The sequence below is a fragment of the Zalophus californianus genome, chromosome 7 (assembly GCF_009762305.2).
Source record: "Zalophus californianus isolate mZalCal1 chromosome 7, mZalCal1.pri.v2, whole genome shotgun sequence".
Classification (NCBI taxonomy): domain Eukaryota; kingdom Metazoa; phylum Chordata; class Mammalia; order Carnivora; family Otariidae; genus Zalophus; species Zalophus californianus.
This window is the reverse complement of record NC_045601.1, coordinates 97,222,616-97,248,833: the sequence shown is the minus strand read 5'-3', so window position 1 is coordinate 97,248,833 and position 26,218 is coordinate 97,222,616. Positions and strand designations below refer to the sequence as shown.

Genomic DNA, 26,218 nt, shown 5'->3' with positions numbered 1-26,218 from the left:
TCTTCCTTTCCTTGACCATGTTACCTGGATGAGAGTTGGGGTTCATATAATTCTTTATCTGGGGTGGGAAAGATGAGCCATGAGTCCTTCCTGGTTTCTGGGAAAGCTCTTCCCTTCCCTGGCTGGATTCCTGATTTCATTCCTTGGTTTAAGTCACTATTCCCATAATGTATCTGCTGAACATGAGTTAGAGAAATATCAGTAGGCATTGTACAAAGAGTTCTATGATCATATAGATATGACCTATATAGATTTGTTGAATCTATATGAATTCATTCAGTCCAAATGAATATTTGTAAAGTGTGGTTAGTAACAGTGGAGAGTAGAAAGATGTTGATAGTGGAGGATGAAGAAAAGTTAACTTTAGGGTTTTGGGGAGCCCTTCCTGGATGACAATCCTAGGTGAGGACAGACAAAAAGGAAGCATAAACTTACTATTTTCCCTGCGTACAAGTAGAGCGCATGAGAGGAAGGGAAAAAAAGAAGGCTGAGAGGGACACTGTTCAGACCATGCAACTCCTTGTTGTGTATGAAGACTTACTTCACCCACATTGGAATGATTATGTCTGGTGTCAGGTCAACAAAAGCTTGCTAGTTGGTGAATGCACGCCTATTTTTTTTTTTTCCTTGAAGGTTTTCTTTTTTGTTTGTTTCAAGTTTTTATTTAAATTCTAGCTAGTTAATAACATATAGTGTAATAGTGATTTCAAGAGTAAAATTTAGTGATTCATCACTTACATATAACATCCAGTTCTCATTACAACAAGTGCCTTCCTTAATGCCCATCACCCACTTAACCCATCCCCAGCCTACCTCCTCTTCATCAACCCTCACTTTCTTCTCTATAATTAAGAGTATCTTATGGTTTGCTTCCTTCTCCTTCCCTGCCCCTTTCCCCCTTTTTTGGAAGGTTTTCTTAGTTTGAGATTGTTCAAAGTGATGTCTTGATTGGACAGTTCTGTTCTAAATGGTTCTACACTAAAAGTGTTAAGAACTATTGGATGAATTAACCATTCTCTGGCACTCCATTGAAACTTTGTATATTGTATGGATAGATTCACAATGGGATTGATTGGGAGCTGGCCATCAGAAGGACTGCAGCTCCCCACAAGAAATTCAAATTCTGCCTATTGAGCATTTTGTCTCCTTAAACTACAAAATAGGATATGGCATGGTTTGACTCTTATTTCAATATTTCTCAACATGTGTTCCATGGACCAGCAATCTTGCAAGCTTAGGAATAAAGGTGTCCTATCTGTGGTCACATAAATTTGTGTAATGGTGTATTATATCTCCCTACTGAAAATTCACACTAGAGCAGAAGTATATTTAGGGGTAAATCAGAACTTTCCTAGTGTCTCAGAAAGAAAACAATGGAGACAACCAATTATTATGACAGTATGCAAACAAACCTGGCATTGACTCTGGTCCTTTTGAGCCAGCAGAAACATCACAGTTGAAGTCTGTTAATAGGCATGTGTGAGTCAGTGTTTTTACCCATGTGGGCACCATTCCACTTACCATGATGAACATGAGCTCTGGAGCCAGTGCACTTGGAGCTCAGTCTGGCTTTTTCACTTATTGCCTCCATTTCATCCTCTGTGCAATGGTGATGGCAGTAAAACCTTGCTTGCTGGGTTGTTAGAAGTCCATGAAATGCTGAAAGAAAAGTGCTTATTATATACCATATTATATACATATATAACAGAAATGTTATCATATACCATATAAAGTTGTTTTTTCTCCCTTGGATTAATCTTGGGAGAATAGTAGGGTCAATTCCCTACTATTACTTATTACTAATTTAGTAAGAACTAAATTATCAAAAACTTCATCACGTGAGATTTTTATTTCATAAAGAAAGGTATAGCTCTGGATTTATTGGCCCTGATGGAGTTTACATATTTCTGGTGAACCTGAAAGTTCTTCTACTATGCTCCTAAATCAAATCAAATCAAATCAAATCAAGTCATATCATATCAAGTCTAATCTAATCAAATCAACAGCTTTGTACCTGAATGTTTTTCCAGACATAATGTTCAAGTGATTTTGAATTTGGGAGATAACTTTAAGAAGCTTCACTGTGTTCTATCCTATTATAAATATTGCAAATATTTTGAATGAAAAATACTATTTTCAAACAGAAATGGGGAAATTAAGAGCTCACATCTATACTTGTCTCAGCTAAAAATTTTTTTAAAAAATAGTTTTGTTGTTGTTGATTCCCCAGGGAGAACAATGAAGTGAACAAAGTTGTTACAGATATTTTAAAAATTTCTTCATCAACCTTATAGCTTAGTAGTATAACATCTTTTCCCAGTCGTCACCCAATATGAATGATTTTGGTGTGTTTTAGTTGGAATTACTGACACAGGAAAAATAATGTCTTTATGGTTTGTTGGAAGTTAAAGTAAAATATTTTATGTATTATATAATAACTTTTAAAGCCACCAATCATTGAGATGAGAAATGAAAATTTAGTTGTCTGAATACTTGATCATTGTCTAGATAATATTCAGTATTGACAGACTGGATTTCTTTCTTTTTTAAAAAAATTTATTTATTTATTTGAGAGAGAGCACAAGTGGCAGGGAGGGGGTGAAGGAGAAGCAGATTCCCCACTTAGCAGGGAACCCAACGATGTGCGGCTCAATCCCGGGATCCTGGGATCATGACCTGAGCTGAAGGCAGATCCAGGTACCCCTGGATTTATTTCTATTGTCATTAGTTATAATAGGAGGAATTTGTTTTTTTCCTTTCTGAAGTATATTTCAATGATAGCAAGTACTGAGGGATGAGAAGTACCCTTGGAAAAAATCAGAGGAAATATTACCAAGTGTAGTTTGTTACCCTCCATAGGCTACTGAAATTTTTTATTTGATTAAAAGTAATCTACTTGACTCCAAATATGTTTGTCACCTTTGTAAAAAGAAGCCTCTGTAAAAAATGAAACACTAACTAGAAAAGTGAAGGACACAGTTATATGGTTTGGTACTTTATATATTATGAAACAAAAATGACCATTTTCCCCATAAAAGTGATATTTAGCTCCCACATACATGAACACAGGCAAATGGCATCAGGCTTGAATAATAACTTTATAAAATGCAGGTGCCAATGATGCTGCATAAGAGGGGCACAGCCAGATGTCATGGTGGAGCCTGTTTAAGCGTATATTTTCCTCACTTCATCTCAGAATCTTCTCATCTATGTAGATAAAGAGTGAGGGATAGATTAGGATGCCAGTTCTTACTGTCTCTGAATTAAGTCTTAAAATTCAAAGAGCATTAAAGCATATGCTTATGCCTCCATTCCCTCCTTCCCAGAATGGAACCCCACACCCTTTGAGAAACCTTAGAAAATACATAACCTGCCTCACTCCTTATTCAGCTTAACTTGTGGCAGAATGAGCTCGTGGCAGTGTCTTATCTCCATGTCGGTTTTGAAGTTTATAGTTCTCAGTTTTATTTTTCTGTACTAGTTGCAATCTGGTGCATAACACTGTGATATAATTGAACATGACTTGAACAACATCGCGGGGCTGAATTGATCACCACAAGGCAAATCTCCAAAAAGAAATGTAAAAATTTATTTTTTTCCCTCTCTGTGAATAAATATTTGGGGCTGTGAAAAAGTGGATTCCTGAGGTGATTTGGTGTGTTGATAGAACAAGCACCTGTTCTCTGGGTTATTCCCAAACCTGGGTTATCTAGTCTAGACTATGGTTCTTTCCAGAGCATGTTCCAGGAAACAGTAGTCCTTTGATCTGCTTCACAATCAAAAGGATGTGAAATGAAATGAAATAAGATGAAATAAAATACTTGGCATTGGGTCATGAACATTTAAAACCATGAATATGATTTCCACTTCCTGGAGTCTCACAACACTTAGGTAGCTTGTAAAAAAGTATTGCAGTGAGGACAAAAATCTATTTAATTTTCAAAACCAGTGTTTTTCAGAACTGTTAGATTAATCAACTCCTTCTTTTGTAATTATCTGTTACAATTCCCGCGGAACTAGTGTTCTAAGAAACTCATTTGAGGATATATCATAGTTCATCAATTTCTAGATGCTTATTGTCTTCACTTTTTTATGCCTCTAGAATTGGGATGCTTTTTATATTTAATGATGTCCTGGCTTCAATGAAATATGGTATTTCCCTAGCAAATTTAATATCAGATATGTATGCTATTTTAGTTATGATTAGGCTCATCTGAGAGAGACAAAAATTCAAAATGACAGTGGCTTAAATAACATAGGAATTGGTCTACCACCAACAAATCTGGAGATGGGTGGTCCTCCATTAGAATTATACTCCATGGTGTTGGAGACCCAGACTTCTTCCTTCTTGTTGTTCTGTTTTCCAGTCTTTATATCCAAGGTCATATCGTGGTTCAAAAAGGCTGCTCCATGTCTATCCGTAGCAGGAAAATAATTTCTGCTAGCAGTAATATAAAAGAAAATCAATAAAAAGGAATAAAAGTGAAGTGCCATTTGTCTCTTAAAGAAAGTTCTCAGAAACTGCCAATAACATTTCGGCTTATATCCCAGAGTCCAGTACTTAGTAAGGTGGCAACACACAGTAGTGAAGGGGGACTAGGGAATGTGGTCATTTTTTCCAAGCTGCATGTGATGAGCTAAAATTGTTATTTCTATGAATAAAGGGAAATCCTATGAAAAGGGAGGATTAAAAAAATTAGCACTACCTGCCATAGTATGATCATAAAATATTGATATTTATAGGTAATTTGGCAAATTACCCTATAAATAGAAACTAGAGAAATATCCAAGATAATCCTTCCAGAGTTAAAAACATGAAGACAAATATCATTGAAGATGAAAAATTCATTTTGCCATTTGCAACCAGAAAATTAGCCCTATCCTCTCTAATATCAAATAGTTTAGAAGAAATTTCTTGGTATTCATGGCCTTGGATTGTGAAGGACAGAACAGAATGATATTCTCTGTTGCCTTCTTTTGATTCTCAGGTCACTCTGATTATCCAAATTTAAGTGGTGGAAAGTGCAGCCAGAAATAGGGGCAGTCACTCACATGGTGGATATTGTGGAGATATGGGCTCAGAGTAAGAATGTCCAGAATGTCCAGAATTTGACTAGAGTGTTCTCAAGCTGCTCTGTGATTATGTTTGCATTACTCTTTCAGAGATTTTGATTCAATTAAATGCAGGAAATACTGTAAAAAATTCTCCAGTGTTCACCATTGCCTTTAAATTTATATTCGCAATATTTTTTAAACTCTAATTTTAAATAGAAATATTGAAGCAGGGAGACTGTTCAAATTTAACCTCAAATTTGACTAATGTTAATTTGGAAATACGACTAGATTATGACTGAAACTTTTTCAGCATTACAGTTGAAAGAATTAAAAATGCCCATATGCCACTGTGTAAGTCCTTTTTAAAATAAAAGCCACTGTCACTTCCAAATTTCTGTCACTATCAGCTGATACTCTTGATTCTTTTGCTTTATTAAGGTATCCTTTGACACACACACACACAAAGTATGTGTTGAAGCCAAACTTGTGTTACCAGTTCCTAAAAGCTATTATTCTTTGATGCTTACCTTTATTTATAAGCCCTTAAAAACACTCTTACTTTACAGGAGCATGCAATAATTATGGAATAATGGGATATAAGATTTGCTCTTTGTTTATTACATCAGATTATCTGATATCATAAGGCGAATAAAATTGCAACATAGTATATACCTGTTGATCTTCAAATCCTATGGGTTTATTTTTAGGAAAAGCAATATTAAATAAGTGATAAAAATTCTGAAAGATCCAAGAGGTGATCTTTTTGAATTGGATCTGGCTTAGTGGGTTGGTAAGTATGTTTTCAATAAAAATGCCATTTTGCTTGTTATTTCTCTATTGTCTTATCTTATTGAGAAGGATTAACCGTTAGTATTTTTTTAAGCAATAAATCATAAAAACAACAAAAGCAGACTGGTATTTATAATTTAATTTAATGTGCCTAAGGGAGAAAAACACTTTTTTAAGGGATGAAACCCACCAGTTAGATCTATATTTCCTCAACATTATGGGATATTTATTGAATACCTCCTATGTGCAAAGCATTCTGGTAGGTTTGGGCATATGGAAGTCAAATTCTAAATAACTCAACCAGGCTGAAATGTGTTTGATGTAATAGTTATATCTTTATTGCTTCAATAGTGTAGAAGGAAAATATCCTATCTATTTTATTGAATTATAAAGTAATAAAGAAACAACCAGCACTGCACCTGTTTTTCTGGAAACTTGAGACCACTTAGTACTACAAATTTTTAAAAGCACATTGATAAGGCAATGACAATAAAATTGGAAGGTATTAGTAATTAATAAGATAGGTGTATTTCCATTGCAGTTAGAAAGATTCCTTTGGAGAGTGAATCTATCTCTCTGGAACTATCTATTCAGAGCAGTCAATTTATTCTGCTCCAACTCTAGGTTTCTGCAGTGTGGTCAGTCTAATGGCATAAAGATTTAACATCACTTGGATTTCCATGATACTGCTCTTAAAGTATCATGCAGGCACTCTACTGTGATCTGCTTGACATTTTCTGTACTCTTCTTCCATCATCTAAATAGCAGTGTTTATAGTAATGGAACTCAGGATTTAATAACTTTCTTATTGGGTGATAATAGTTTCTTTAAATCAAAACTGAATTCTCTCATTAAAATTCAAATTTATAAATATTTTGGAGGGATACCTTTTCAAGCTGACATGTAAATTACAAATCTTCCTTTAATCTCTGAAGCAATTATATACTTGTCAGAAGTAATTTTGTTTGAAAGATACTGGATCAGTAGCCCAACTTGTTTAATGGAATGCATCATCATAATATTTTTAAATAGATAAAATTTTAGCTTTTAAGACATTTTACTTTTGTTGCAAAATATCGATGTATTTCTGATAAAGTAAGGAAATGATAGATGGAGCTTAGTGTTAAGAATTCTAAAACCTGGATCTGGTTTCAGGGGTATTTCTTATTTAACCTTAGCATGTCATTTAATTTTTAGAAGTTTGTCTCCTCATTCATAAAATAGAGTAAATAATATTTGCCATGATTACACAACATAGAGCTATTGAGAAGATAAAATATTGAGAAAAAAATTGAAAACTTTAAAACACTCTCAAAAATGATGTATGTGAATGTGTGTGTATAAGTGACAAAAATTAATAAGCAAAATCCTTATTTGGGTTGAGTCCTTATTATTTATGGAAGTGAAAGTTATCACTCTTTAGAAAAGTCCGGGAAAAAAATAGGGTATTGTGTTTGAGATCTTCTTTGAGTGACTTGAACAGAGCAAGGTCCATAACATTTAATTTACCTTCTTGGAAAGACAGCAGCTGAAACGGACTCTGTCAGGACTTGAACGTGGTTCTCTGAAGACATAATGGTATTGTACATTTGGCATTCCACACTTTCAGAAGCCCTTTTTGATCTTCAAGTATCTTATAAATATCAAACAATTCATCCCAGTTTTGTTTCCTCATGGCCAGTGTAAAATTGGTGCTCTTTGGGCCTCTGAGTATAGTAATGCATAGTTGCCACAGAGGCATTGTTTTAAAATCAACTTCATACAGAATCACACTCTCTAACATAAGGGACATAAAAGTAAATGTTATTTCTGGAGCCAAATTTAAATAACACCATGTCTTCTTACATATGGGTGACCCCAACTCTGATTCAAGATGATGGAAACATTGGCTAAAATTATTGCACTGTATGGTAACCCAGAATAAATTCTACATCTTGTTCTTATGATTTTGCTCTGTGTTAAGATTCCCTGCATTGAATTATTTTTAAACATATACGAAATAGAAATCCTACATTACTAATACCTTTCAAGGATGTCATTCAGGAAACATGAATGTATGAAATTAAAAAAATAATGATAATGTTATAAAAGATCGTGGCATTTTCTTATAATGGTTACTGGGATACCTTTGAAGAAATCTGACGTCTGCCTTTCTTCCTTAGGCTTCTTTACCTGAAACAACTGATCTTCCAGAGTTTTTTGTTGCTTCTTATAAATGGCCTGGATGGACTCATGGCCCATTGGATCAAAAAAATTGTGCTGCATCATGGGCATTTTCTACTGCAAGTAATAAAGTCATTTTAGTTACTTCCTTATGATTCTCCCTTTAAGTCAAGATTCTGGGACAGTAATTAAAAGATTTTGAAATTCAGAATATTTAAATATTAACATTTGGCTGATTAAAATAAAATTGTATTCAGAGCAGAGAAAGCAGCCTGAACATTATATAAAAATCCATTTTCACTCTGAAAATTGGTCTTGATTTTTAGGGTGTAATTTTAAATGGCAAATAAATCAAAAGAGCAACAAAGAAAAGTTGCCAAAATTTGTTTGTCCTTTGAGAGTTAAGGCCAGATGATAAGAAGAGTATAACGTATGTCTTTACTCATAATATTATCTGTAATACTAATATGAACTTACACATACTTACATGATTCTTATATTCTTTTCTCTTTATAAATTTTCAAAAATATACCTTATTATTAAACTACTTTGATGTAAAGAAACACTTCAGAACAAAATAATAATGGATTAAATGGGTTTTATCATTTTAGGTGAAAGCAAATTTGTAGCTTTTGACTCCAAAGTTATGAGTAGCTTCCAAATTAGTGTTGCTGTTACTTCAAAAGTGTAAGGAATATTACTTTTATAATTACTTTCATATAAGTTCACAGGTCCAATAAATCAATACTCAGGTTAATCTTAAGATTTGGTCTCTAAATTAAATTATATGCCAGCAAATAACCTAACATGATGTTGATTGGCTACTATCAAAGATCTGCACACAACTATGTTCTAGGCTCTGAAGGTAATTCCAAGAGTGCTCAGAATTCTAAAGTCTTAGCACAGAAAGCATTGTAAAATAGGGACATAGATTCGCAGAGAAGCCAGCTCTGAAGGGTGATACTATTTTGGACAGAAAAGTACTGATATAATTGTCCAAATATCATTGCTTCATAGTATCAGCTAGTTTGGTCTAGAAATGATACCTTTGGCCAAGCTTACCTCTGGAATCGCTTTATCTATTAAGCCTACACTACTTCCTACTCCTCTAAAACAAATGTTTTCTGGATTTCTGATATTTGTCCTCACTTACTAGCAATCCACACGGGGGACCTGTTTGAGCCTTGTTTCACGTGGGTAGGGAGATATTTAAGCAGATAAATCATTTGTCATTTTATGTTTATGTGGTTAATGTATTACACCTCTTAGGTGATATATAAGAATTTTGCTTTAAATTGAAGTTAGACCAGTATTTCTGAAGATGTCTTAGGAAAGATGTTGCTGGTTAAATAGTGAGAGTAACTTGCTAGCCTGATTTGGATGGTGTACTTTGGTATCCCCAGGACACAGTCCCACTGATGGCCTCAGCCCAGGGCCATGTCTGGATTTGTCCACCTACCTAATTCACCAAAACACCAGAAAGAGGGTTTTCAACACTACTGAGGTTTCAGATGACATGGTTTTATATTCAGGCTTAGGCCATTTTTTTCTGAGTGTGTTAAGCAAAGAAAAGAATAAACTAGGTTCTTTTAAAGATCCAGATAATTATGTCGAAAGTAATAGTTAAAATAAGAAAAAAATGTTTTTCAAAGAAGCTAAAAGATATTAAATGGAGTAAAGAAGACATTTGAAAATATACATATATAAAACAATAGTTATGCAGCCAAATACAATTCAAGGACGATGTCAGAAGCTGAAGAGTTGAAAGAGTTTGAAATGGGGGGTGAGTGATGCATGTCAGGGGCAAATGTAGATATAGAATAAATAAGCAGGGGAAATGGTAGAGTGTGTCTCAGAGGTAAAGGCCAATAACAGTTTTCAAAAGGAGGGTGGGAAACAATTCGCTGAGCTGAGTCATTCTTAAGTATTTCAAGTGAATTTGGATTAAACACTCACTGAGATTCAGAAATGTCTGAGAAGAACATGTGTCCCGTTGGAATTTAAAATATTTATCCTTGAGTTGAAATCTACAGATTCATGGGCCTGGGAGGGATCTTAGACGTCAAATTTTTCAAGCCTTTAGTTTTATAGAAGAGTTACAAGTAGATAAAATGACTTATCCTATCTCAGAAATGATCCTGGAAGCCAGGTTACTGATTCCTTGACTGCTGTTGTCCCAAGTGGTTTTTGAACTAGAGAATAGTTACACTAACATTTTCCAAATTTACATTGGATTCTGAACCATTGTACTGAAAGTCAAAACATCAAAAATTTTCTATTTTCTTCTATGAAAGAGGGAGTTAATTTCTTGAGACTAGCAGAGGTCATAGTAGAATGTCATTTACTCTTATGAAATATATCCCCACACAGTAAGAGGTGGGAATCGAGAAGGAAGTAGGTTATAGACTGAACAGATATTGAGCATTTAAAATGTGCCAAAATTGCACTACAGAATTGTAAATATGCTGTAGTTACATAAAAACCCTGTACATACAGAAATATATATGTGATGAATTATTTAAAAATGAATTTTAGAATAATTCTAAATTAGCACCTTGAGAAGTTCCAGTATACAGACAATTTTGATGGGCAAAAGCTATAACTTCTTCTGAGAAAATTGGATGAATAAAAGAAAGTTTACGACTTTGTTGCCTTTAAATAAAAGTAGCTAAGTTGAAATACCAAGAACAAACTATTCCAGCCATCCAACAACAACAAAAATTTGTACCAAAATTTTCCCATGATCTCATCATTCATATCAAAAAGATAACACAAATAGTTTTCTGCTACTGGTGGATTAATTTCCCTAGTTTATTATTCTGTGATGGTAGCATTGTGACTCTTGTTCATTATTATAATTTCTAGTGCTTAGTACAGTGCCTGTCACCTCATAGGCAGCCAATAAGTATGTGCTGGGAAAAGGAATGAGCTGATTAACAACAACCATGGGAATTTTATATTGTTATAAATTTATACCAGGTATGAACAAAGTGAATTCCATGTCTATGTAATAAGATTAGGATCATGATTTTCAAAATATTATGAGGATAGATATGTGCTATGTTGTTTTTAGATATTTTATAAGATTCATGTTAGTATAGATTAGCTTATGAATGGTTTTCAGAGTGGTTAACCTCAATACTGGTTTAAAGACCAAGGACTCAGTTTATTCCAATATATCAGATTAACATGGATGAATTTCCATTTGGTATTTCTATGATAAGTTTTTTCCGATTTCCTCCATTTAGTTGTACTCACTTCAAAAGTTATATATTTATCCATGACTATATGTGAGGTATAGGAGTAGTTACAAATATAAATGAGATATGATTCTTGCCCTCGAGGAGTTTCACTTGACAGATTTCTTAATGAAAAATTCATAAGTGTATAGAACATGAAAGGAACAAGGGACTAGAAAAGTCTTTGAAGTTGATAAGACAATTGAGCAATACCAAAATTAGATAAAAATTATGACTGAAATTATGACCCAGTTAAATTTGCTGGAATACAGAGATATATTAATGACATTCTTTTTAATTTTAAATTACATTAAGTTCTGAAGACTAGGATTCAAAAAAAAGGGCTATGTAAATTATTAAAAATGTCATGTGCCACTTGAATATTAATGAGTATTCTATTTGAAACAGGTGTGGCAGCTGACCGGATAGCAATTCAGTCGAAAGGTCGATACACAGCCAATCTATCCCCTCAAAATTTGATCTCCTGCTGTGCCAAGAACCAACATGGATGCAATAGTGGAAGCATCGATAGGGCTTGGTGGTTCCTGAGAAAACGTGGGTAAATAGCTGCCCAACATGTGTTTCTAGGATTCTTATAAGTTCTGTTTGGGGTCAATAAGGACAAAAATAAATTGCAAGATTTTTACTGAAAATATATATATGCTACATCTAGATAAATGTGTGCCTTACATTTAAATATACACTATATTTGGTATCTACTAAGATTATATGCTATTGGAAGCAATTATTTGAAGAATGTATACATTCCTCACTAAATTAATGGAAAGACTCAAGTAAGCATTGTCTTCTTGTTGCTCTGAGCTAAATGGCCCTACTGAGTCTCAATGGGAATAGAGTAGTTGATATTGCTGATACCTTTGCTGAGTCTTTCAGTTACTCAGGTAGATGGATAATGCCAGGCAAAAATTAGATTAAGAATGAGATGAATAAAATAAAGAATTTATAGTTGCCTCAACTTATCAACATCATTAAGTGTCACTGCCCCATTTGATGGGAAAAGGCAGGCTGTATTTCCTTACTCTCATGTAGTCTGATACCTACTGCATCCTCATATCTACTGTAAGAGCTAGTCTACTTAAAAGCTAAGTTATTTGGGTAAGGAAACTGCAGCTGATAACTAGTAGTATACATATGTACTGCTCCCCTATCCTTTTATCATCCACTGAGTCCTCTTGGTTTGCTATAGAACAGTCAGGTGCTATGAAAGCATGGATGTCAGATATTGATGCATGGCAACAAATTTCTTTAAAAAAATTTCATACATTTTGCTTAATAACATAGTGCTTAAAATGAACAACTTGGGCTGATACCTTCCTGGTATAGTAGTGCTTGGTTGGCTTCTGTTTTGTGCTATGACAAAAATTAATACCTTTTAGAAACTTAGAAATATAAATTAACATTGAGACCCAACTAAATCTTACTGTGTTGATTTGCTTAGATTACCATAACATAATCCCATAGACTGGGGAGCTTAAACAACAGGCCTTTATATCCCACAGTTCTGAAGGCTGAGAAGTGAAAGATCAAGATATTAGCTGATTTAGTCCTCATGAGAGCCCTCTTCTCATGTGCTGTCTGTTGTGTCCTCACGTGGCAGAAAGAGAGTTCTCGTATCTCTTCCCCTTCTTATAAGAACATTAATGCCAGTGTGAGGACCGCACCTTTATCACCTCATTTAAAACGAATTATCTCTCAAACGCCCCTCCGAACACCGTCACATACGGCGTTGGGGGGTTCAACACATGAATTTTGGGTGACACAATTCAATCAATGGCACTCATTATCCCAAAGCAGTATGTTTAATGCAAGAATTTTTTGAAGTGTTTATAGTCTTTAGTGGCTTTGCTTCCATCACACTCCTTGCTCAGATTCTCTTACTCTGTTTAACACTATTGAATATTTCTGAAGCAATCTTATTGGGTACTCCCATGGCCAGTTCAAATTGAATATATATAAAGTGAATTTTATGCTTTATTTTCCTTATAATCTTCTTCTATGTTCAATAAATTACATTAGTTTTGGTACCAAATAATTTGTACTGTTCTATGTTCAGTTTCAAAATCAGAAATCAAAATTGTTTTGTGTCTGATAACTTTCTACTCTATTAACATTTAACACTATCTTATTGTATAGTATTTCTCCCAAAATATCATGAACCATAGAAACATAATAATTGAAATCTTATGAGGAGATATTTATTAACTCAATAAAATGTAAAAGTAAAACCAAGAACAAAACAGCCTTAATTATAAAACTTACATAATTGATCAAAATACCCATCTCAACATAATAAAATTGTTTCCTTTTTCACATTAAACTTGGCTTTTCTACATTATAATTATAGATGCAGGATGAAGTACTTCCCCTATTAATATTACCACAGATTTTATTGACAATCACTTTTCATCTTTAGGAAATTCTGTGCTGTCAATAAATTATTTATTAAAATGGATTGAAATGAGACTTTTAAAATTATAATAAAAATGAAGGGGCAGGGAAGAGTATAATGTTTTGAACTGGTATGTTGGAATTAATTCACATTTTGAAAGTTACACATGTAAGCAGTCAGGAAAATTTATAAATTTTCAGTAAAATTGCACATAGGATATTATGGCATTTTCCTAAATATTATTTCCTTACTTATTCCTCATAGACTGGTATCCCATGCATGCTACCCACTTTTCAAGGACCAAAATGCTACCAATTATGGCTGCGCCATGGCAAGTAGATCTGATGGGCGGGGAAAACGGCATGCCACAAAGCCATGTCCCAACAACATCGAGAAATCGAACAGGATCTACCAATGTTCTCCTCCATACAGAGTCTCCTCCAACGTAAGTCTAAATGGAAAGAATTAACAATGGTTAACTTTCTCAGAAAGATAGAGTTCTACTGTTATTTAAACGATTTAAAAGCTATTATATTCTAAAACAATGCTAGTTTTCAGATATAATTTTTTATATTCTTAAAGTGTCCATTAAAGACTCTCAGATTTCCGAGCTTTGTAATATTAGCAGCATGAATGATTATATGATATATATTTGCATACTCGACAAATAAAAGCTAAATCAGACCTTTTTTCACTGACTTTTTGGTGGTGGTAGCTCATTGTGTCAATCCTTTGCCTTAGTCCACAAAATAATTGAAGTAGACATAGCCATAACGGGAAAATGACTCCCTTAGAGTCTAGTTTTTCATGTTGAAAGCCTGGACAAATTTTATTCCATCATATCAGTGTTACCCAGACCTCACTTTCAGTGAATATCTGAACCTTGAGTGGCTTTCAGTTACCTCCAGAATTCAGTTTAGTATTCTTACCATGGCATATAGGTCTTCTGTGATTTGGCTCTGATCTACTGCCTTTACAGACTTTTGTCCTGCCTGCATATGCCCCTCCACCTGCTGCAAATGCTCCTGACAAACAGGACTACTGGTCTGCTCCCTAGATATATCATGATCTCTCATGCTTCTCTACTTAGCCAGGTGATGATTCCTCTGACCCATGTGGTTATCCCACCTATTTCCATCTGGTAGAATCCAACACATGGGTGAAGGCCCACGTCAAAACTTCATCTTCTCTGTGACCTTTTCTTGACTCCTACATGGGATTACTTTTCTTTTTCATTTGCATCCCTGGGAACTTTGTGCTTATCTCTGTAATAGAACTTATTACATCATAATGCAATTAGTTGTGCTACTGTATGTCTACTCTACCAAAATGTGAATTCCTTGAGGACAGGTACAGGGTCAATATTTGTTTCTGTTCTAGTTTTTGGTATACTCTGTGATCAATGCACGTATATGAACAAATGAAAAAATGAATGGCTTGCCTTTTAACTAAGGGCTGATCACACAGTGGGTGACAACATAGAAATATTTATATACTATAGCCACCCCGAGGAACCTCACTAAACAATCATCTGGGGTTCTGGTAATCAAAAGAATGGAGATGACACAAGTCTCCACTGATAAAACATAGTTAATTATTTTTTATTTGTGACCAGAAAAAGTTATTATTTTATTTCCTCTTCATTCCAAAATTATTACCGGTGGTAAAAGTCAATGAAACAAATGGGTTCATCTTGTCTTTAGCAACTTGATCAATGTGGTGTTTCACATGAGTATTTCAAGGCACGATTAAGAGTAAATTATAAGTGGTCAAGGCACATTGGATTGTATAATTCTTAAACTGATGATACAGCACCTAACATTATACACCAAACAATAGGTTTGGTCTGATAATACGTATAGGTAGGTAACAGATCTGATATAGATACCAATAGAAAATAGGTCTGATAACAATGTTCATTGATAACTTTTCCTTCTAGGAAACTGAGATCATGAAAGAAATCATGCAAAATGGACCAGTACAAGGTAAGCTTGAGTGAAATATGGTTGTGTCTTATTTATTTCTTTAATAAACAGTATTACCTTTTAATTCATGCAAAAGGAACTTAATAAAAGAAAATTTTTACTTTTAGAGTGTTCATAAAGGTTCAGCAGTTTCTAAGATCAGTGCAATTATAGGATATATGTTTACCTAATACCTTCATTATCTGCCATTTTATTTTAAGAAGATAGACACATTCATAAATTGAATTCCTAAATATTAATAACACATTTGATGAAAGTCTGCTAAGTCTTTCCAAAAGTGATCATGGGCCAAGCCGACAGTCAAACATGGAATGCTAAGTAGTGGAGCTCATTTAATTATTCAGTCTATACTTAAGGACCACACATAGTATTAGAAATTTCCTCACCGTCATTTTAAAGGGATTAGGTAATGGATTGAAAACAAATCAAGCTTTAGTAGTGGAAAAAAATCTAAATATTTTCCTTTTTCCATAAACTCAAAATAAATTAAATAAGTCAGTGTGATTCTTGTGTTTTATAAAATGCCTTTTATTTTGATCAATTTTGTATTTGTGTTATGGATAGTAAATTAGCAGTAAATAAGAAAATAATATACCGACTTTACATTGACTTTCATTTTTAATATATCATCTCTGATATGTAGTTCCTCTGCTTCCCTATTGAATTTTATTTTGTACCACTGCAATGGATGAAGAAGATAAGTTCATAGAGTATATCTCCTGTACTAAACATTGCCTTGAAGAGCATGGAAGAACAGACCCAGCGAGGCCTAAAATGGAAATTCAGGTTGTGAACATGTGAAGGCCCAAAATGTATTATCAGTGCAGTGGAATGAACCAAATCAACTTAAATTAGCCAAAATTAAATGTAACACATTTGATATATACCTAAGGAATTATTGGCCAGCATCTACTTTTGCTTTTCTGAGCGCTGACCTAATTAGTTCTGGTTCAACCTCTAGCAGAAACCATGGATTTTCAAGTTGTGTTGGAATATTTTTATTGATCATTATCACCACTTAACATTTATCGAGAAGCTAGAGCTTACACTAAACATGTCCTGAATTGAATTCTAAAAATCCTGGGACCTTAAACAAAACACAAACAAATGAAGAGAATTTTTTCCTTGTAATTATGTAATTTTCATTGGCTGTTATAAGACTGGGGGAGTCATGTAATTTACATTCATGCTTCAATAAGTTAAGTTTGTGTGACAATTTTAAAGGAGCAAAGGTGTTGTAAGTCAAGGCTGAATTCAAAATTCCACCTTTGGCATTTGCTACTTAAATGACTTTGGGCAAGTTATTTAAGCTCTCTGAATCTTCAAGTCATTGTAGTACTGTTTCAAGTTTCTCTCTTTCTTTGAGTCAGAAGAAATTTGGATATAATTCTTTAAAATTGAGAGCCCGGGAGGTTTATTTTATGGTCAAGTACTTAAATGTTCATGAATTTCACATAATAAATCAAAAATAATAAAAAGTAAGAATCACAGTAAGAATCAAAGATAAACATTTTAAAATAGTAAAGTTGAAATCCAAATTATTCAACACATGTGTCAAGAACGTACCTTCTGCCAGCCTGAGCCAGGAGCAGGAGATAGAACTGCAATCAAGGTGGGCTCCATCTTGCCCATAGCCTTGTTATAATGCTGTGTAATATGTTTGCTGAAGCTTTCCAAAAGTAAAATTGCACTACAGTAACTTATGTAGTTAATCTTTATGGGTTCATCAAGTCTGTTTTGGTGTCAGAAACTGAAGCAAGGAGCCACCGTCAAGTTAATTGTTATGGTCTCTCTCCCATGCTTCTTCAGTTGGTAACGTTTCTCAGCAATGAAGTGTATATTTTATTCCTGATGCTTAGGGAGAGTTGAAAAGAGCTTAAGGGGTAAATGGTTCTATAGAGGAGAAAAACCACTAGCAGTATCTTCACATTTATACGAGTGCTGGTTGACTCATCTTGCTGTAGATGCAACTTGTTTGTCTGCACAGTGTTGCCTGGGCTAACATACGGCATTTTCTCCTCTCTCAGTACAAAATAATGTAAAAGGCAATGGGATGCTGGATAAATAACATGGTGTGCATTCTTCTAAAATCTGTAGAATTAGAAATAAGTTTAGGTGCTGAAAAGAAAACAAAACAAGGTCTGCGTAAAGTACAGTTATATAAATTCTTAAAATCCTATGGGAATGTATTTTATTTTATTTATTTATTTTTGGGGAGATGTATTTTAAAGTAGATAAAGAAGACTTAACCTCTTTTGAGAATATTTAAAGAGCATCAGAAAAGGCATGAAACATTAAAAAAGGAAATAAAAGGTGGAACATTAAAAAGTTATATATGACTTTGGAATAGAAGCCTCATTTTAGGATCTATCAAATGCTTGTGACCCTAGTTTTTATTTTATTTAAAAAACATGTCAAACCAATTATAGACAAGCATTGTGCACTTACCAAGGTATACTTATCTAGTCCCAACTAAAAATATTTTTAATTCATGTCTTCTAGAAGTTTAAAGTCTTCACCCTGAATTGTCCAAGCCCTTCAACAAAGCAGCACACGATACAGAAAGGAAGTAATCTAGGTGAGGGAATGAAGGAGAGCTTTATCAAATAAAAGCTCTTACTTTCTAAAGAATACAGCAGTGGCTTAGCTCTCCAGAGCTGGGAGGTTGAAATCTTGTCAAGGTATTCTTTTGCGAAAGGTTTACTTTTTATTCAAACTCACCAAGGAAAGGCTTGTATTTACTTCCAGGGATTAAGGACAATTACTTTAAGCCCTGTTTGCTAGGTTCACCCTTCAGTGCTAGCTTAATTGGAGTTTTAAGAGGCTTGTGGTAAAGTTCAAGGTTAATGGAGAAACAGCAATCACTAGCCAATGCAGTGGGGCTTCTCTGCAAGGGTTTCAATTCCTGGTAATAGTGTCTCTGTCAATTAAGAATAGATGGTGTTTTAAAGATATAATGTGTAATTAAGTAATATTCTAAATAGCTAAAAGCTGTTTTTATAAGAGAACAACAACAACAAAAATTGCAGCAATTAAATCAAGTAGGAAAGAGAATTAGGCTAAATTGCAAAGTCCCTTCTTAGATTCTCCTCCTAGCAATTTAACCATTGATTGTTCTGTGAGAATTTCTAGAGATTTTTAAAGAGATTTGTTTCAGACTGTTTCATTCTGTTGGGTTTTATTTTAGCCATAATGCAAGTCCATGAGGATTTCTTCCATTATAAGACAGGGATATATAGACATGTTACCAGAACAAATGAAGAGTCAAGCAAATATCGAAAGCTCCAGACACACGCTATCAAACTCAGTGGGTAAGGCAATTTCTTAAAAATCTTCATTTAATGCTTTTGGAAAATGAAACCAAACATATGTGTATAAAGTGCACACAGGTACCAGAATTTTTGTTGGTATGAGAGAGTTCCATACAAATTAAAAAGTATCCAAACTGTGGCACTCTTTAGTCATTATTTTAAAGTCTGGTTAAAGGGTAACTCAATATTCTGGAAAAGATGATCATTTCCTGTCTCTCAGTTGTAAGTGTGTTCTAAAAATCTGTTTTAAGGACAAGGAAAATATATTATTGGAATAAATTCTACATATGGCATAAGCAGGGGAAGGGTACAAATCCAAAGTATATTAGGATTTGGGGAGAAGGTTTTAGATGGAATTACGAGTGGTAGTGATTAGCAGGAAGAAAAAATAGGTTCACTTTTATTTCAGTACAAGATTATTTTTTGTATTTCTGTAAGCATTTTAGAAATTACACTTATCAAATTGTGAGTAAAATACATTCATCGCTACCAGGGCAAGAAATAGCTTCAAAATTGGGTTGCATTTCAAGAGTAAGTAGTTTCACAGACTATACTCAAAAAGAGACTGTGGTCATCTGAGACCACTTTCCCCAGTGCCTTCTCAAGCTCATTTTGACTTTGCTCTGTCTTTAAGCTCTTTTTCCTAATATCTCAGTCCAATTCAAACTAAATGCTACAGGAAAGGTTTCTGGGTCTTTTTCTTTCATTTCCATCCAAACCCTCACTTTTCTTACTTTGCCATCATGGTAAATGACTTTGTTCCTATTGAACATGTCCTTCCTGTCTAAATTTGATTGAACCTGCACAAAAGCAACCTCAACTCCAACCAAATTGCTGCCTTCTTCTTACTGATCTTTGAAACAGTTCTAAGGTATGTAGACAAGTTATCTTCTGTGATGTCTCTTTAATCATCCATCTTTATTCTATTTTTTTTATTTTTATTTTTTTAAAGATTTTATTTAATTGACAAGAGAGAGAGAGCATAAGCGGGGGAAGGGCTAAGGGAAAGAAGGAAAGGGAGAAGCAGACTCCCCATTGAGCAGGGGGTCCAGCATGAGGCCTTAACCCAGGACCTGAGATCATGACCTGAGCCGAAGGCAGACACCCAATTGACTGAGCCACCCAGGTGCCCCTATATCTACTGATTTCTTAACAAAATGAAGAAATTTATCATTCTTATACTTCTCCCCACCTCTCCTCCTCTCATACATCTTATATTTATTAGTAATATTATGATTTTAATATATTACACGATTATAGAATTTACATTCTGCTCTGAAACTATAATACTAATAGTTGTTTAAACTTTATTGTGTATTAATAAAGTCAATGATAAGCAAATATTTTTTATCATGGCTTTTCTGTCCTTGAGTTTAATTTTTATCGGTTATTTTGTTGAATAATTTTGAATTATCTTCCAGCAATTCTTTTTTTCAATTTATGATTTTTTAAAATTTATTTTTTATCAAGAAGGACTCTTAATGCCTGCGGTCCTTAATTTCTTACATGTTTGAGAAAGTTTGTTTTCCTTTGATTTAAGAATAATATTCGGTATAAAATTCTGGGACTACAGTAACTTCAGAACTTTGCAGATGTTGCTCAAGGGTTTCTGGCATTGAGTTTTCCCACAGAAAAATCTCTGACTATCCGGGTGTTTTTGTCTCCTTAGAAGTGGCATGACTTTTTCTATTAGAACACTCATACTAACCTTGTTTCTTTCATCCTTGAATTAAATATATTCACTTATTAAAGTACATATTATACATATGTTGGATCTATATCTCCTATTATCTTTTTAATAACATTTATTTTATAAATTTCTTTGTGTTTTGTTGTGTATGATTTCTTTCTACATTTTCCCATCTATCCTTGAACATTTATTATATTTGGTGTTCATTCTCCAAATGGCTCTTGCCTCTGAAATGTATTTTTAATTTTTTTTCTTTTTCTTTTGACTGCCTTCATGCTATTTGAGCTATGGGTTAGAGAGTTCATGTCTGTAATTTCTTTGAGTGTATGTTTGACTTCTCTAGTTTTTTTTTGAGCTGTACATTCTTCATGGTCTTTCCCTGCCTTCTTTTTCAAAATTTGATCTTAAATCTATGCATTTTACTCTCTATCATGTCCTCTCTTTCTAGTCCACTTTCTCTACTCTAACCTCAAAAGATCCTCAGCACCGTACATTCTATTGGTGAATTGTGGCATTCAGTCTGATCACTATTTAACTATCCTTCTTGATGCTACATTTCCTTCCTTATTTAATTAAAATGCCATGACAAATCATTATGCTCAATCACAACCTGGACTCTGGCCCTGCTTCATTCATCATACTTGCTTAGCAAAATCTCAACTTTGGTTAAATTCTAATTGGCCTTTTTTTTTTAAGTATTGTGTTTATTTATTTATTTTTAAATTCCAGTATTCTTAGCATACAGTGTTATATTAGTTTCAGGTGTACAATATAGTGATTCACTAGTTCTTTTTTTATGTTATGTTAATCACCATATATTTCATCATTAGTTTTTGATGTAGTGTTCCATGATTCATTGTTTGTATATAACACCCAGTGCTCCATGCAGTACATGCCATCTTTAATACCCATCACCAGGCTAACCCATCCCCCCACCACCCTCTCCTCTAGAACTCTCATTTTGTTTCTCAGAGTCTGTAGTCTTTCATGGTTCATCTCCCCCTCCGATTTCCACCCCTACATTCTTCCCTTCCTGCTATCTTCTTCTTCTTCTTCTTTTTTTTTAACATATTATGTATTATTTCCTTCAGAGGTACAGGTATGTGATTCAACAGTCTTACACAGTTCACAGCGCTCACCATAGCACATACCCTTCCCAATGTCTATCACCCAGCCACCCCATCCCTCCCACCCCCCACCACTCTAGCAACCCTCAGTTTGTTTCCTGAGATTAAGAATTCCTCATATCAGTGAGGTCATATGATACATGTCTTTCTCTGATTGACTTATTTCGCTCAGCATAATACCTTCCAGTTCCATCCACGTCGTTGCAAATGAAAAGATTTCATTCCTTTTGATGGCTGCATAATTTTCCATCATATATATATATATCACATCTTCTTTATCCATTCATCTGTTGATGGACATCTTGGCTCTTTCCATAGTTTGGCTATTGTGGACATTGCTGCTATAAACATCGGGGTGCACGTACCCCTTTGGATCACTGCATTTGTATCTTTGGGGTAAATACCCAGTAGTGCAATTGCTGGATTGTAGGGTACCTCTATTTTCAACTTTTTGAGGAAACTCCATACTGTCCTCCAGAGTGGCTGGACCAGCTTGCATTCCCACCAACAGGGTAGGAGGGTTCCCCCTTCTCCACATCCCTGCGAACATCTGTCGTTTCCTGACTTGTTAATTTGAGCCATTCTGACTGGTGTGAAGTGGTATCTCATTGAGGTTTTGATTTGGATTTCCCTGATGCCGAGCGATGTTGAGCACTTTTTCATGTGTCTCTTGGCCATTTGGATGTCTTCTTTGGAAAAATGTTCATGTCTTCTGCCCATTTCTTGATTGGATCATTTGTTCTTTGGGTGTTGAGTTTAATAAGTTCTGTATAGATTTTAGATACTAGCCCTTTATCTCATATGTCATTTGCAAATATCTTCTCCCATTCTGTCGGTTTTCTTTTGGTTTTGTGGACTGTTTCTTTTGCTGTGCAAAAGCTTTTTATCTTGATGAGGTCCCAATAGTTCATTTTTGCCCTTGCTTCCCTTGCCTTTGGCAATGTTTCTAGGAAGAAGTTGCTGCGGCTGAGGTTGAAGAGGTTGCTGCCTGTGTTCTCCTTTAGGATTTTGATGGACTCCTGTCTCACATTTAGGTCATTCAACCATTTGGAGTCTATTTTTGTATGTGGTGTAAGGAAATGGTCCAGTTTCATTCTTCTGCATGTGGCTGTCCAATTTTCCCAACACCATTTGTTGAAGAGACTGTCTTTTTTCCATTGGACATTCTTTCCTGCTTTGTCGAAGATGAGTTGACCGTAGAGCTGAGGGTCCATTTCTGGGCTCTCTATTCTGTTCCATTGATCTATGTGTCTGTTTTTGTGTCAGTACCATACTGTCTTGATGATGACAGCTAGAAGTCCGGAATTGTGATGCTGCCAGCTTTGCTTTTCTTTTTCAACATTCCTCTGGCTATTCGGGGTCTTTTCTGGTTCCATACAAATTTTAGGATTATTTGTTTCATTTCTTTGAAAAAAGTGGATAGTATTTTGATAGGGATTGCATTGAATGTGTAGATTGCTCTAGGTAGCATTGACATCTTCACAATATTTGTTCTTCCAATCCATGAGCATGGAACGTTTTTCTGTCTCTTTGTGTCTTCCTCAATTTCTTTCATGAGTATTTTATAGTTCTCTGAGTACAGATCCTTTGCCTCTTTGGTTAGATTTATTCCTAGGTATCTTATGGTTTTGGGTGCAATTGCAAATGGGATCGACTCCTTAATTTCTCTTTCTTCTGTCTTGTTGTTGGTGTATAGGAATGCCACCGATTTCTGTGCATTGATTTTATATCCTGCCACTTTACTGTATGAGTTCTAGCAGTTTTGGGGTGGTGTCTTTTGGGTTTTCCACGTAAAGTATCATATCATCTGCAAAGAGTGAGAGTTTGACTTCTTTGCTGATTCGGATGCCTTTTATTTCTTTTTATTGTCTGATTGCTGTGGCTAGGATTTCTAATACTATGTTGAATAGCAGTGGTGATAGTGGACATCCCTGCTGTGTTCCTGACCTTAGGGGGAAAGCTCTCAGTTTTTCCCCATTGAGAATGATATTCGCTGTGGGTTTTTCATAGATGGCTCTTATGATATTGAGGTATATCCCTATACTCTGAAGAGTTTTGATCAAGAAAGGATGCTGTACTTTGTCAAATGCCTTTTCTGCATCTGTTGAGAGGATCATATGGTTCTTGTTCTTTCTTTTGTTAATGTATTGTATCACACTGATTGATTTGCGGATGTTGAACCAACCTTGCAGCCCAGGATAAATCCCACTTGGTCGTGGTGAATAATCCTTTTAATGTACTGTTGGATCCTATTGGCTAGTATTTTGGTGAGAATTTTTGCATCCATGTTCATCAAGGATGTTGGTCTGTAATTCTCCTTTTTGATGGGGTCTTTGTCTGGTTTTGGGATCAAGGTAATGGTGGCCTCATAAAACGAGTTTGGAAGTTTTCCTTCCATTTCTATTTTTTGGAACAGTTTCAGAAGAATAGGTATTAATTCTTCTTTAAGTGTCTGGTAGAATTCCCCTGGCAAGCCATCTGGCTCTGGGCTCTTGTTTGTTGGGAGATTTTTGATGACTGCTTCAATTTCCTTAGTGATTATAGGTCTGTTCACGTTTTCTATTTCTTCCTGGTTCAGTTTTGGTAGTTGATACATCTCGAGGAATGCATCCATTTCTTCCAGGTTATCTAATTTGCTGGCATAGAGTTGCTCATAATATGTTCTTATAATTGTTTGTATTTCTTTGGTGTTGGTTGTGCTCTCTCCTCTTTCATTCATGATTTTATTTATTTGGGTCCTTTCTCTTTTCTCTTTGATAAGTCTGGCCAGGGGTTTATCAATCTTTTTAATTCTTTCAAAGAACCAGCTACTAGTTTCGTTGATCTGTTCTACTGTTCTTTTGGTTTCTATTTCATTGATTTCTGCTCTGATCTTTATTATTTCTCTTCTCCTGCTGGGTTTAGGCTTTATTTGCTGTTCTTTCTCCAGCTCCTTTAGGTGTAGGGTTAGGTTGTGTATTTGAGACCTTTCTTGTTTCTTGAGAAAGGCTTGTATTGCTATATGCTTTCCTCTTAGGACTGCCTTTGCTGTATCCCAAAGACTTTGAACAGTTGTGTTTTCATTTTCATTGGTTTCCATGAATTTTTTTAATTCTTCTTTAATTTCCCAGTTGACCCATTCATTATTTAGTAGGATGCTCTTTAGCCTCCATGTATTTGAGTTCTTTCCGACTTTCCTCTTGTGTCTGAGTTCTAGTTTCAAAGCACTGTGGTCTGAAAATATGCAGGGAATGGTCCCAATCTTTTGGTACCAGTTGAGACCTGATTTGTGACCCAGGATGTGATCTATTCTGAAGAATGTTCCATGGGCACTAGAGAAGAATGTGTATTCCGTTGCTTTGGGATGGAATGTTCTGAATATATTTGTGAAGTCCATTTGGTCCAGTGTGTCATTTAAAGTCTTTATTTCCTTGTCGATCTTTTGCTTAGATGATCTGTCCATTTCAGTGAGCAGGTTGTTAAAGTCCCCTACTATTATTGTATTGTTTTTGACATGTTTCTTTGCTTTTGTTATTAATTGCCTTATATAATTGGCTGCTCCCATGTTAGGGGCATAGATATTTACAATTGTTAGATCATGTTGTTGGATAGACTCTTTAAGTAGGATATAGTGTCCTTCCTTGTCTCTTATTATAGTCTTTGGTTTAAAATCTAATTTGCCTGATATAAGGATTGCCACCCCAGCTTTCTTTTGGTGTCCATTAGCATGGTAGATGGTTTTCCACCCCCTCCTTTTCAATTTGGTGGTGTCTTTGGGTCTAAAATGAGTCTCTTGCAGAAAGCATATCGACAGGTCTTGTTTTTTTATCCAATCTGATACCTTGTGTCTTGTGATTGGGACATTTAGCCCATTTACTTTCAGGGTAACTATTGAAAGATATGAATTTAGTGCCATTGTATTGCCTGTAAGGTGGCTATGACTGTATATTGTCTGTGTTCCTTTCTGGTCTATGTTGCTTTTAGGTGCTCTCTTTGCTTAGAGGACCCCTTTCAATATTTCTTGTAGGGCTGGTTTCATGTTTGCCAGTTCCTTTAGTTTTTGTTTGTCCTGGAAGCTTTTTATCTCTCCTTCTATTTTCAATGACAGCCTGGTTGGATATAGTATTCTTGGCTGAATATTTTTTTCATTTAGTGCTCTGAAAATATCACGCCAGTCCTTTCTGGCCTACCAGTTCTCTGTAGATAGGTCTGCTGCCAATCTAATGTTTCTACCATTGTAGGTTACATATCTCTTCTCCTGAGCTGCTTTCAGGATTTTCCCTTTGTCTGTGAGACTCGTAAGTTTTACTATTAGATGTCGGGATGTTGACCTCTTTTTATTGATTTTGAGGGGAGTTCTCTGTGCCTCCTGGATTTTGATGCCTGTTTCCTTCCCCAAATTAAGGAAGTTCTCTGGTATCATTTGCTCCAATATACCTTCTGCCCCTCTCTCTCTTTCTTTTTCTTCTG

General features: G+C 34.9%; 1 protein-coding gene across 3 annotated transcripts in view; it reads left to right on the top strand.

Moving 5' to 3' along the window:
- The window catches only part of TINAG (tubulointerstitial nephritis antigen), an 89,512-nt gene that overhangs the window by 16,149 nt on the left and 47,145 nt on the right, over window positions 1–26,218 (top strand). For all 3 annotated transcript variants that reach the window (XM_027602876.2, XM_027602875.2, XM_027602877.2), the window contains 5 exons: window positions 8,007–8,130; window positions 11,655–11,805; window positions 13,921–14,101; window positions 15,596–15,641; window positions 18,829–18,952. In XM_027602876.2, coding sequence (XP_027458677.1) covers window positions 8,007–8,130; window positions 11,655–11,805; window positions 13,921–14,101; window positions 15,596–15,641; window positions 18,829–18,952 — 626 coding nt within the window. The remainder of the gene's footprint in view (window positions 1–8,006; window positions 8,131–11,654; window positions 11,806–13,920; window positions 14,102–15,595; window positions 15,642–18,828; window positions 18,953–26,218) is intronic.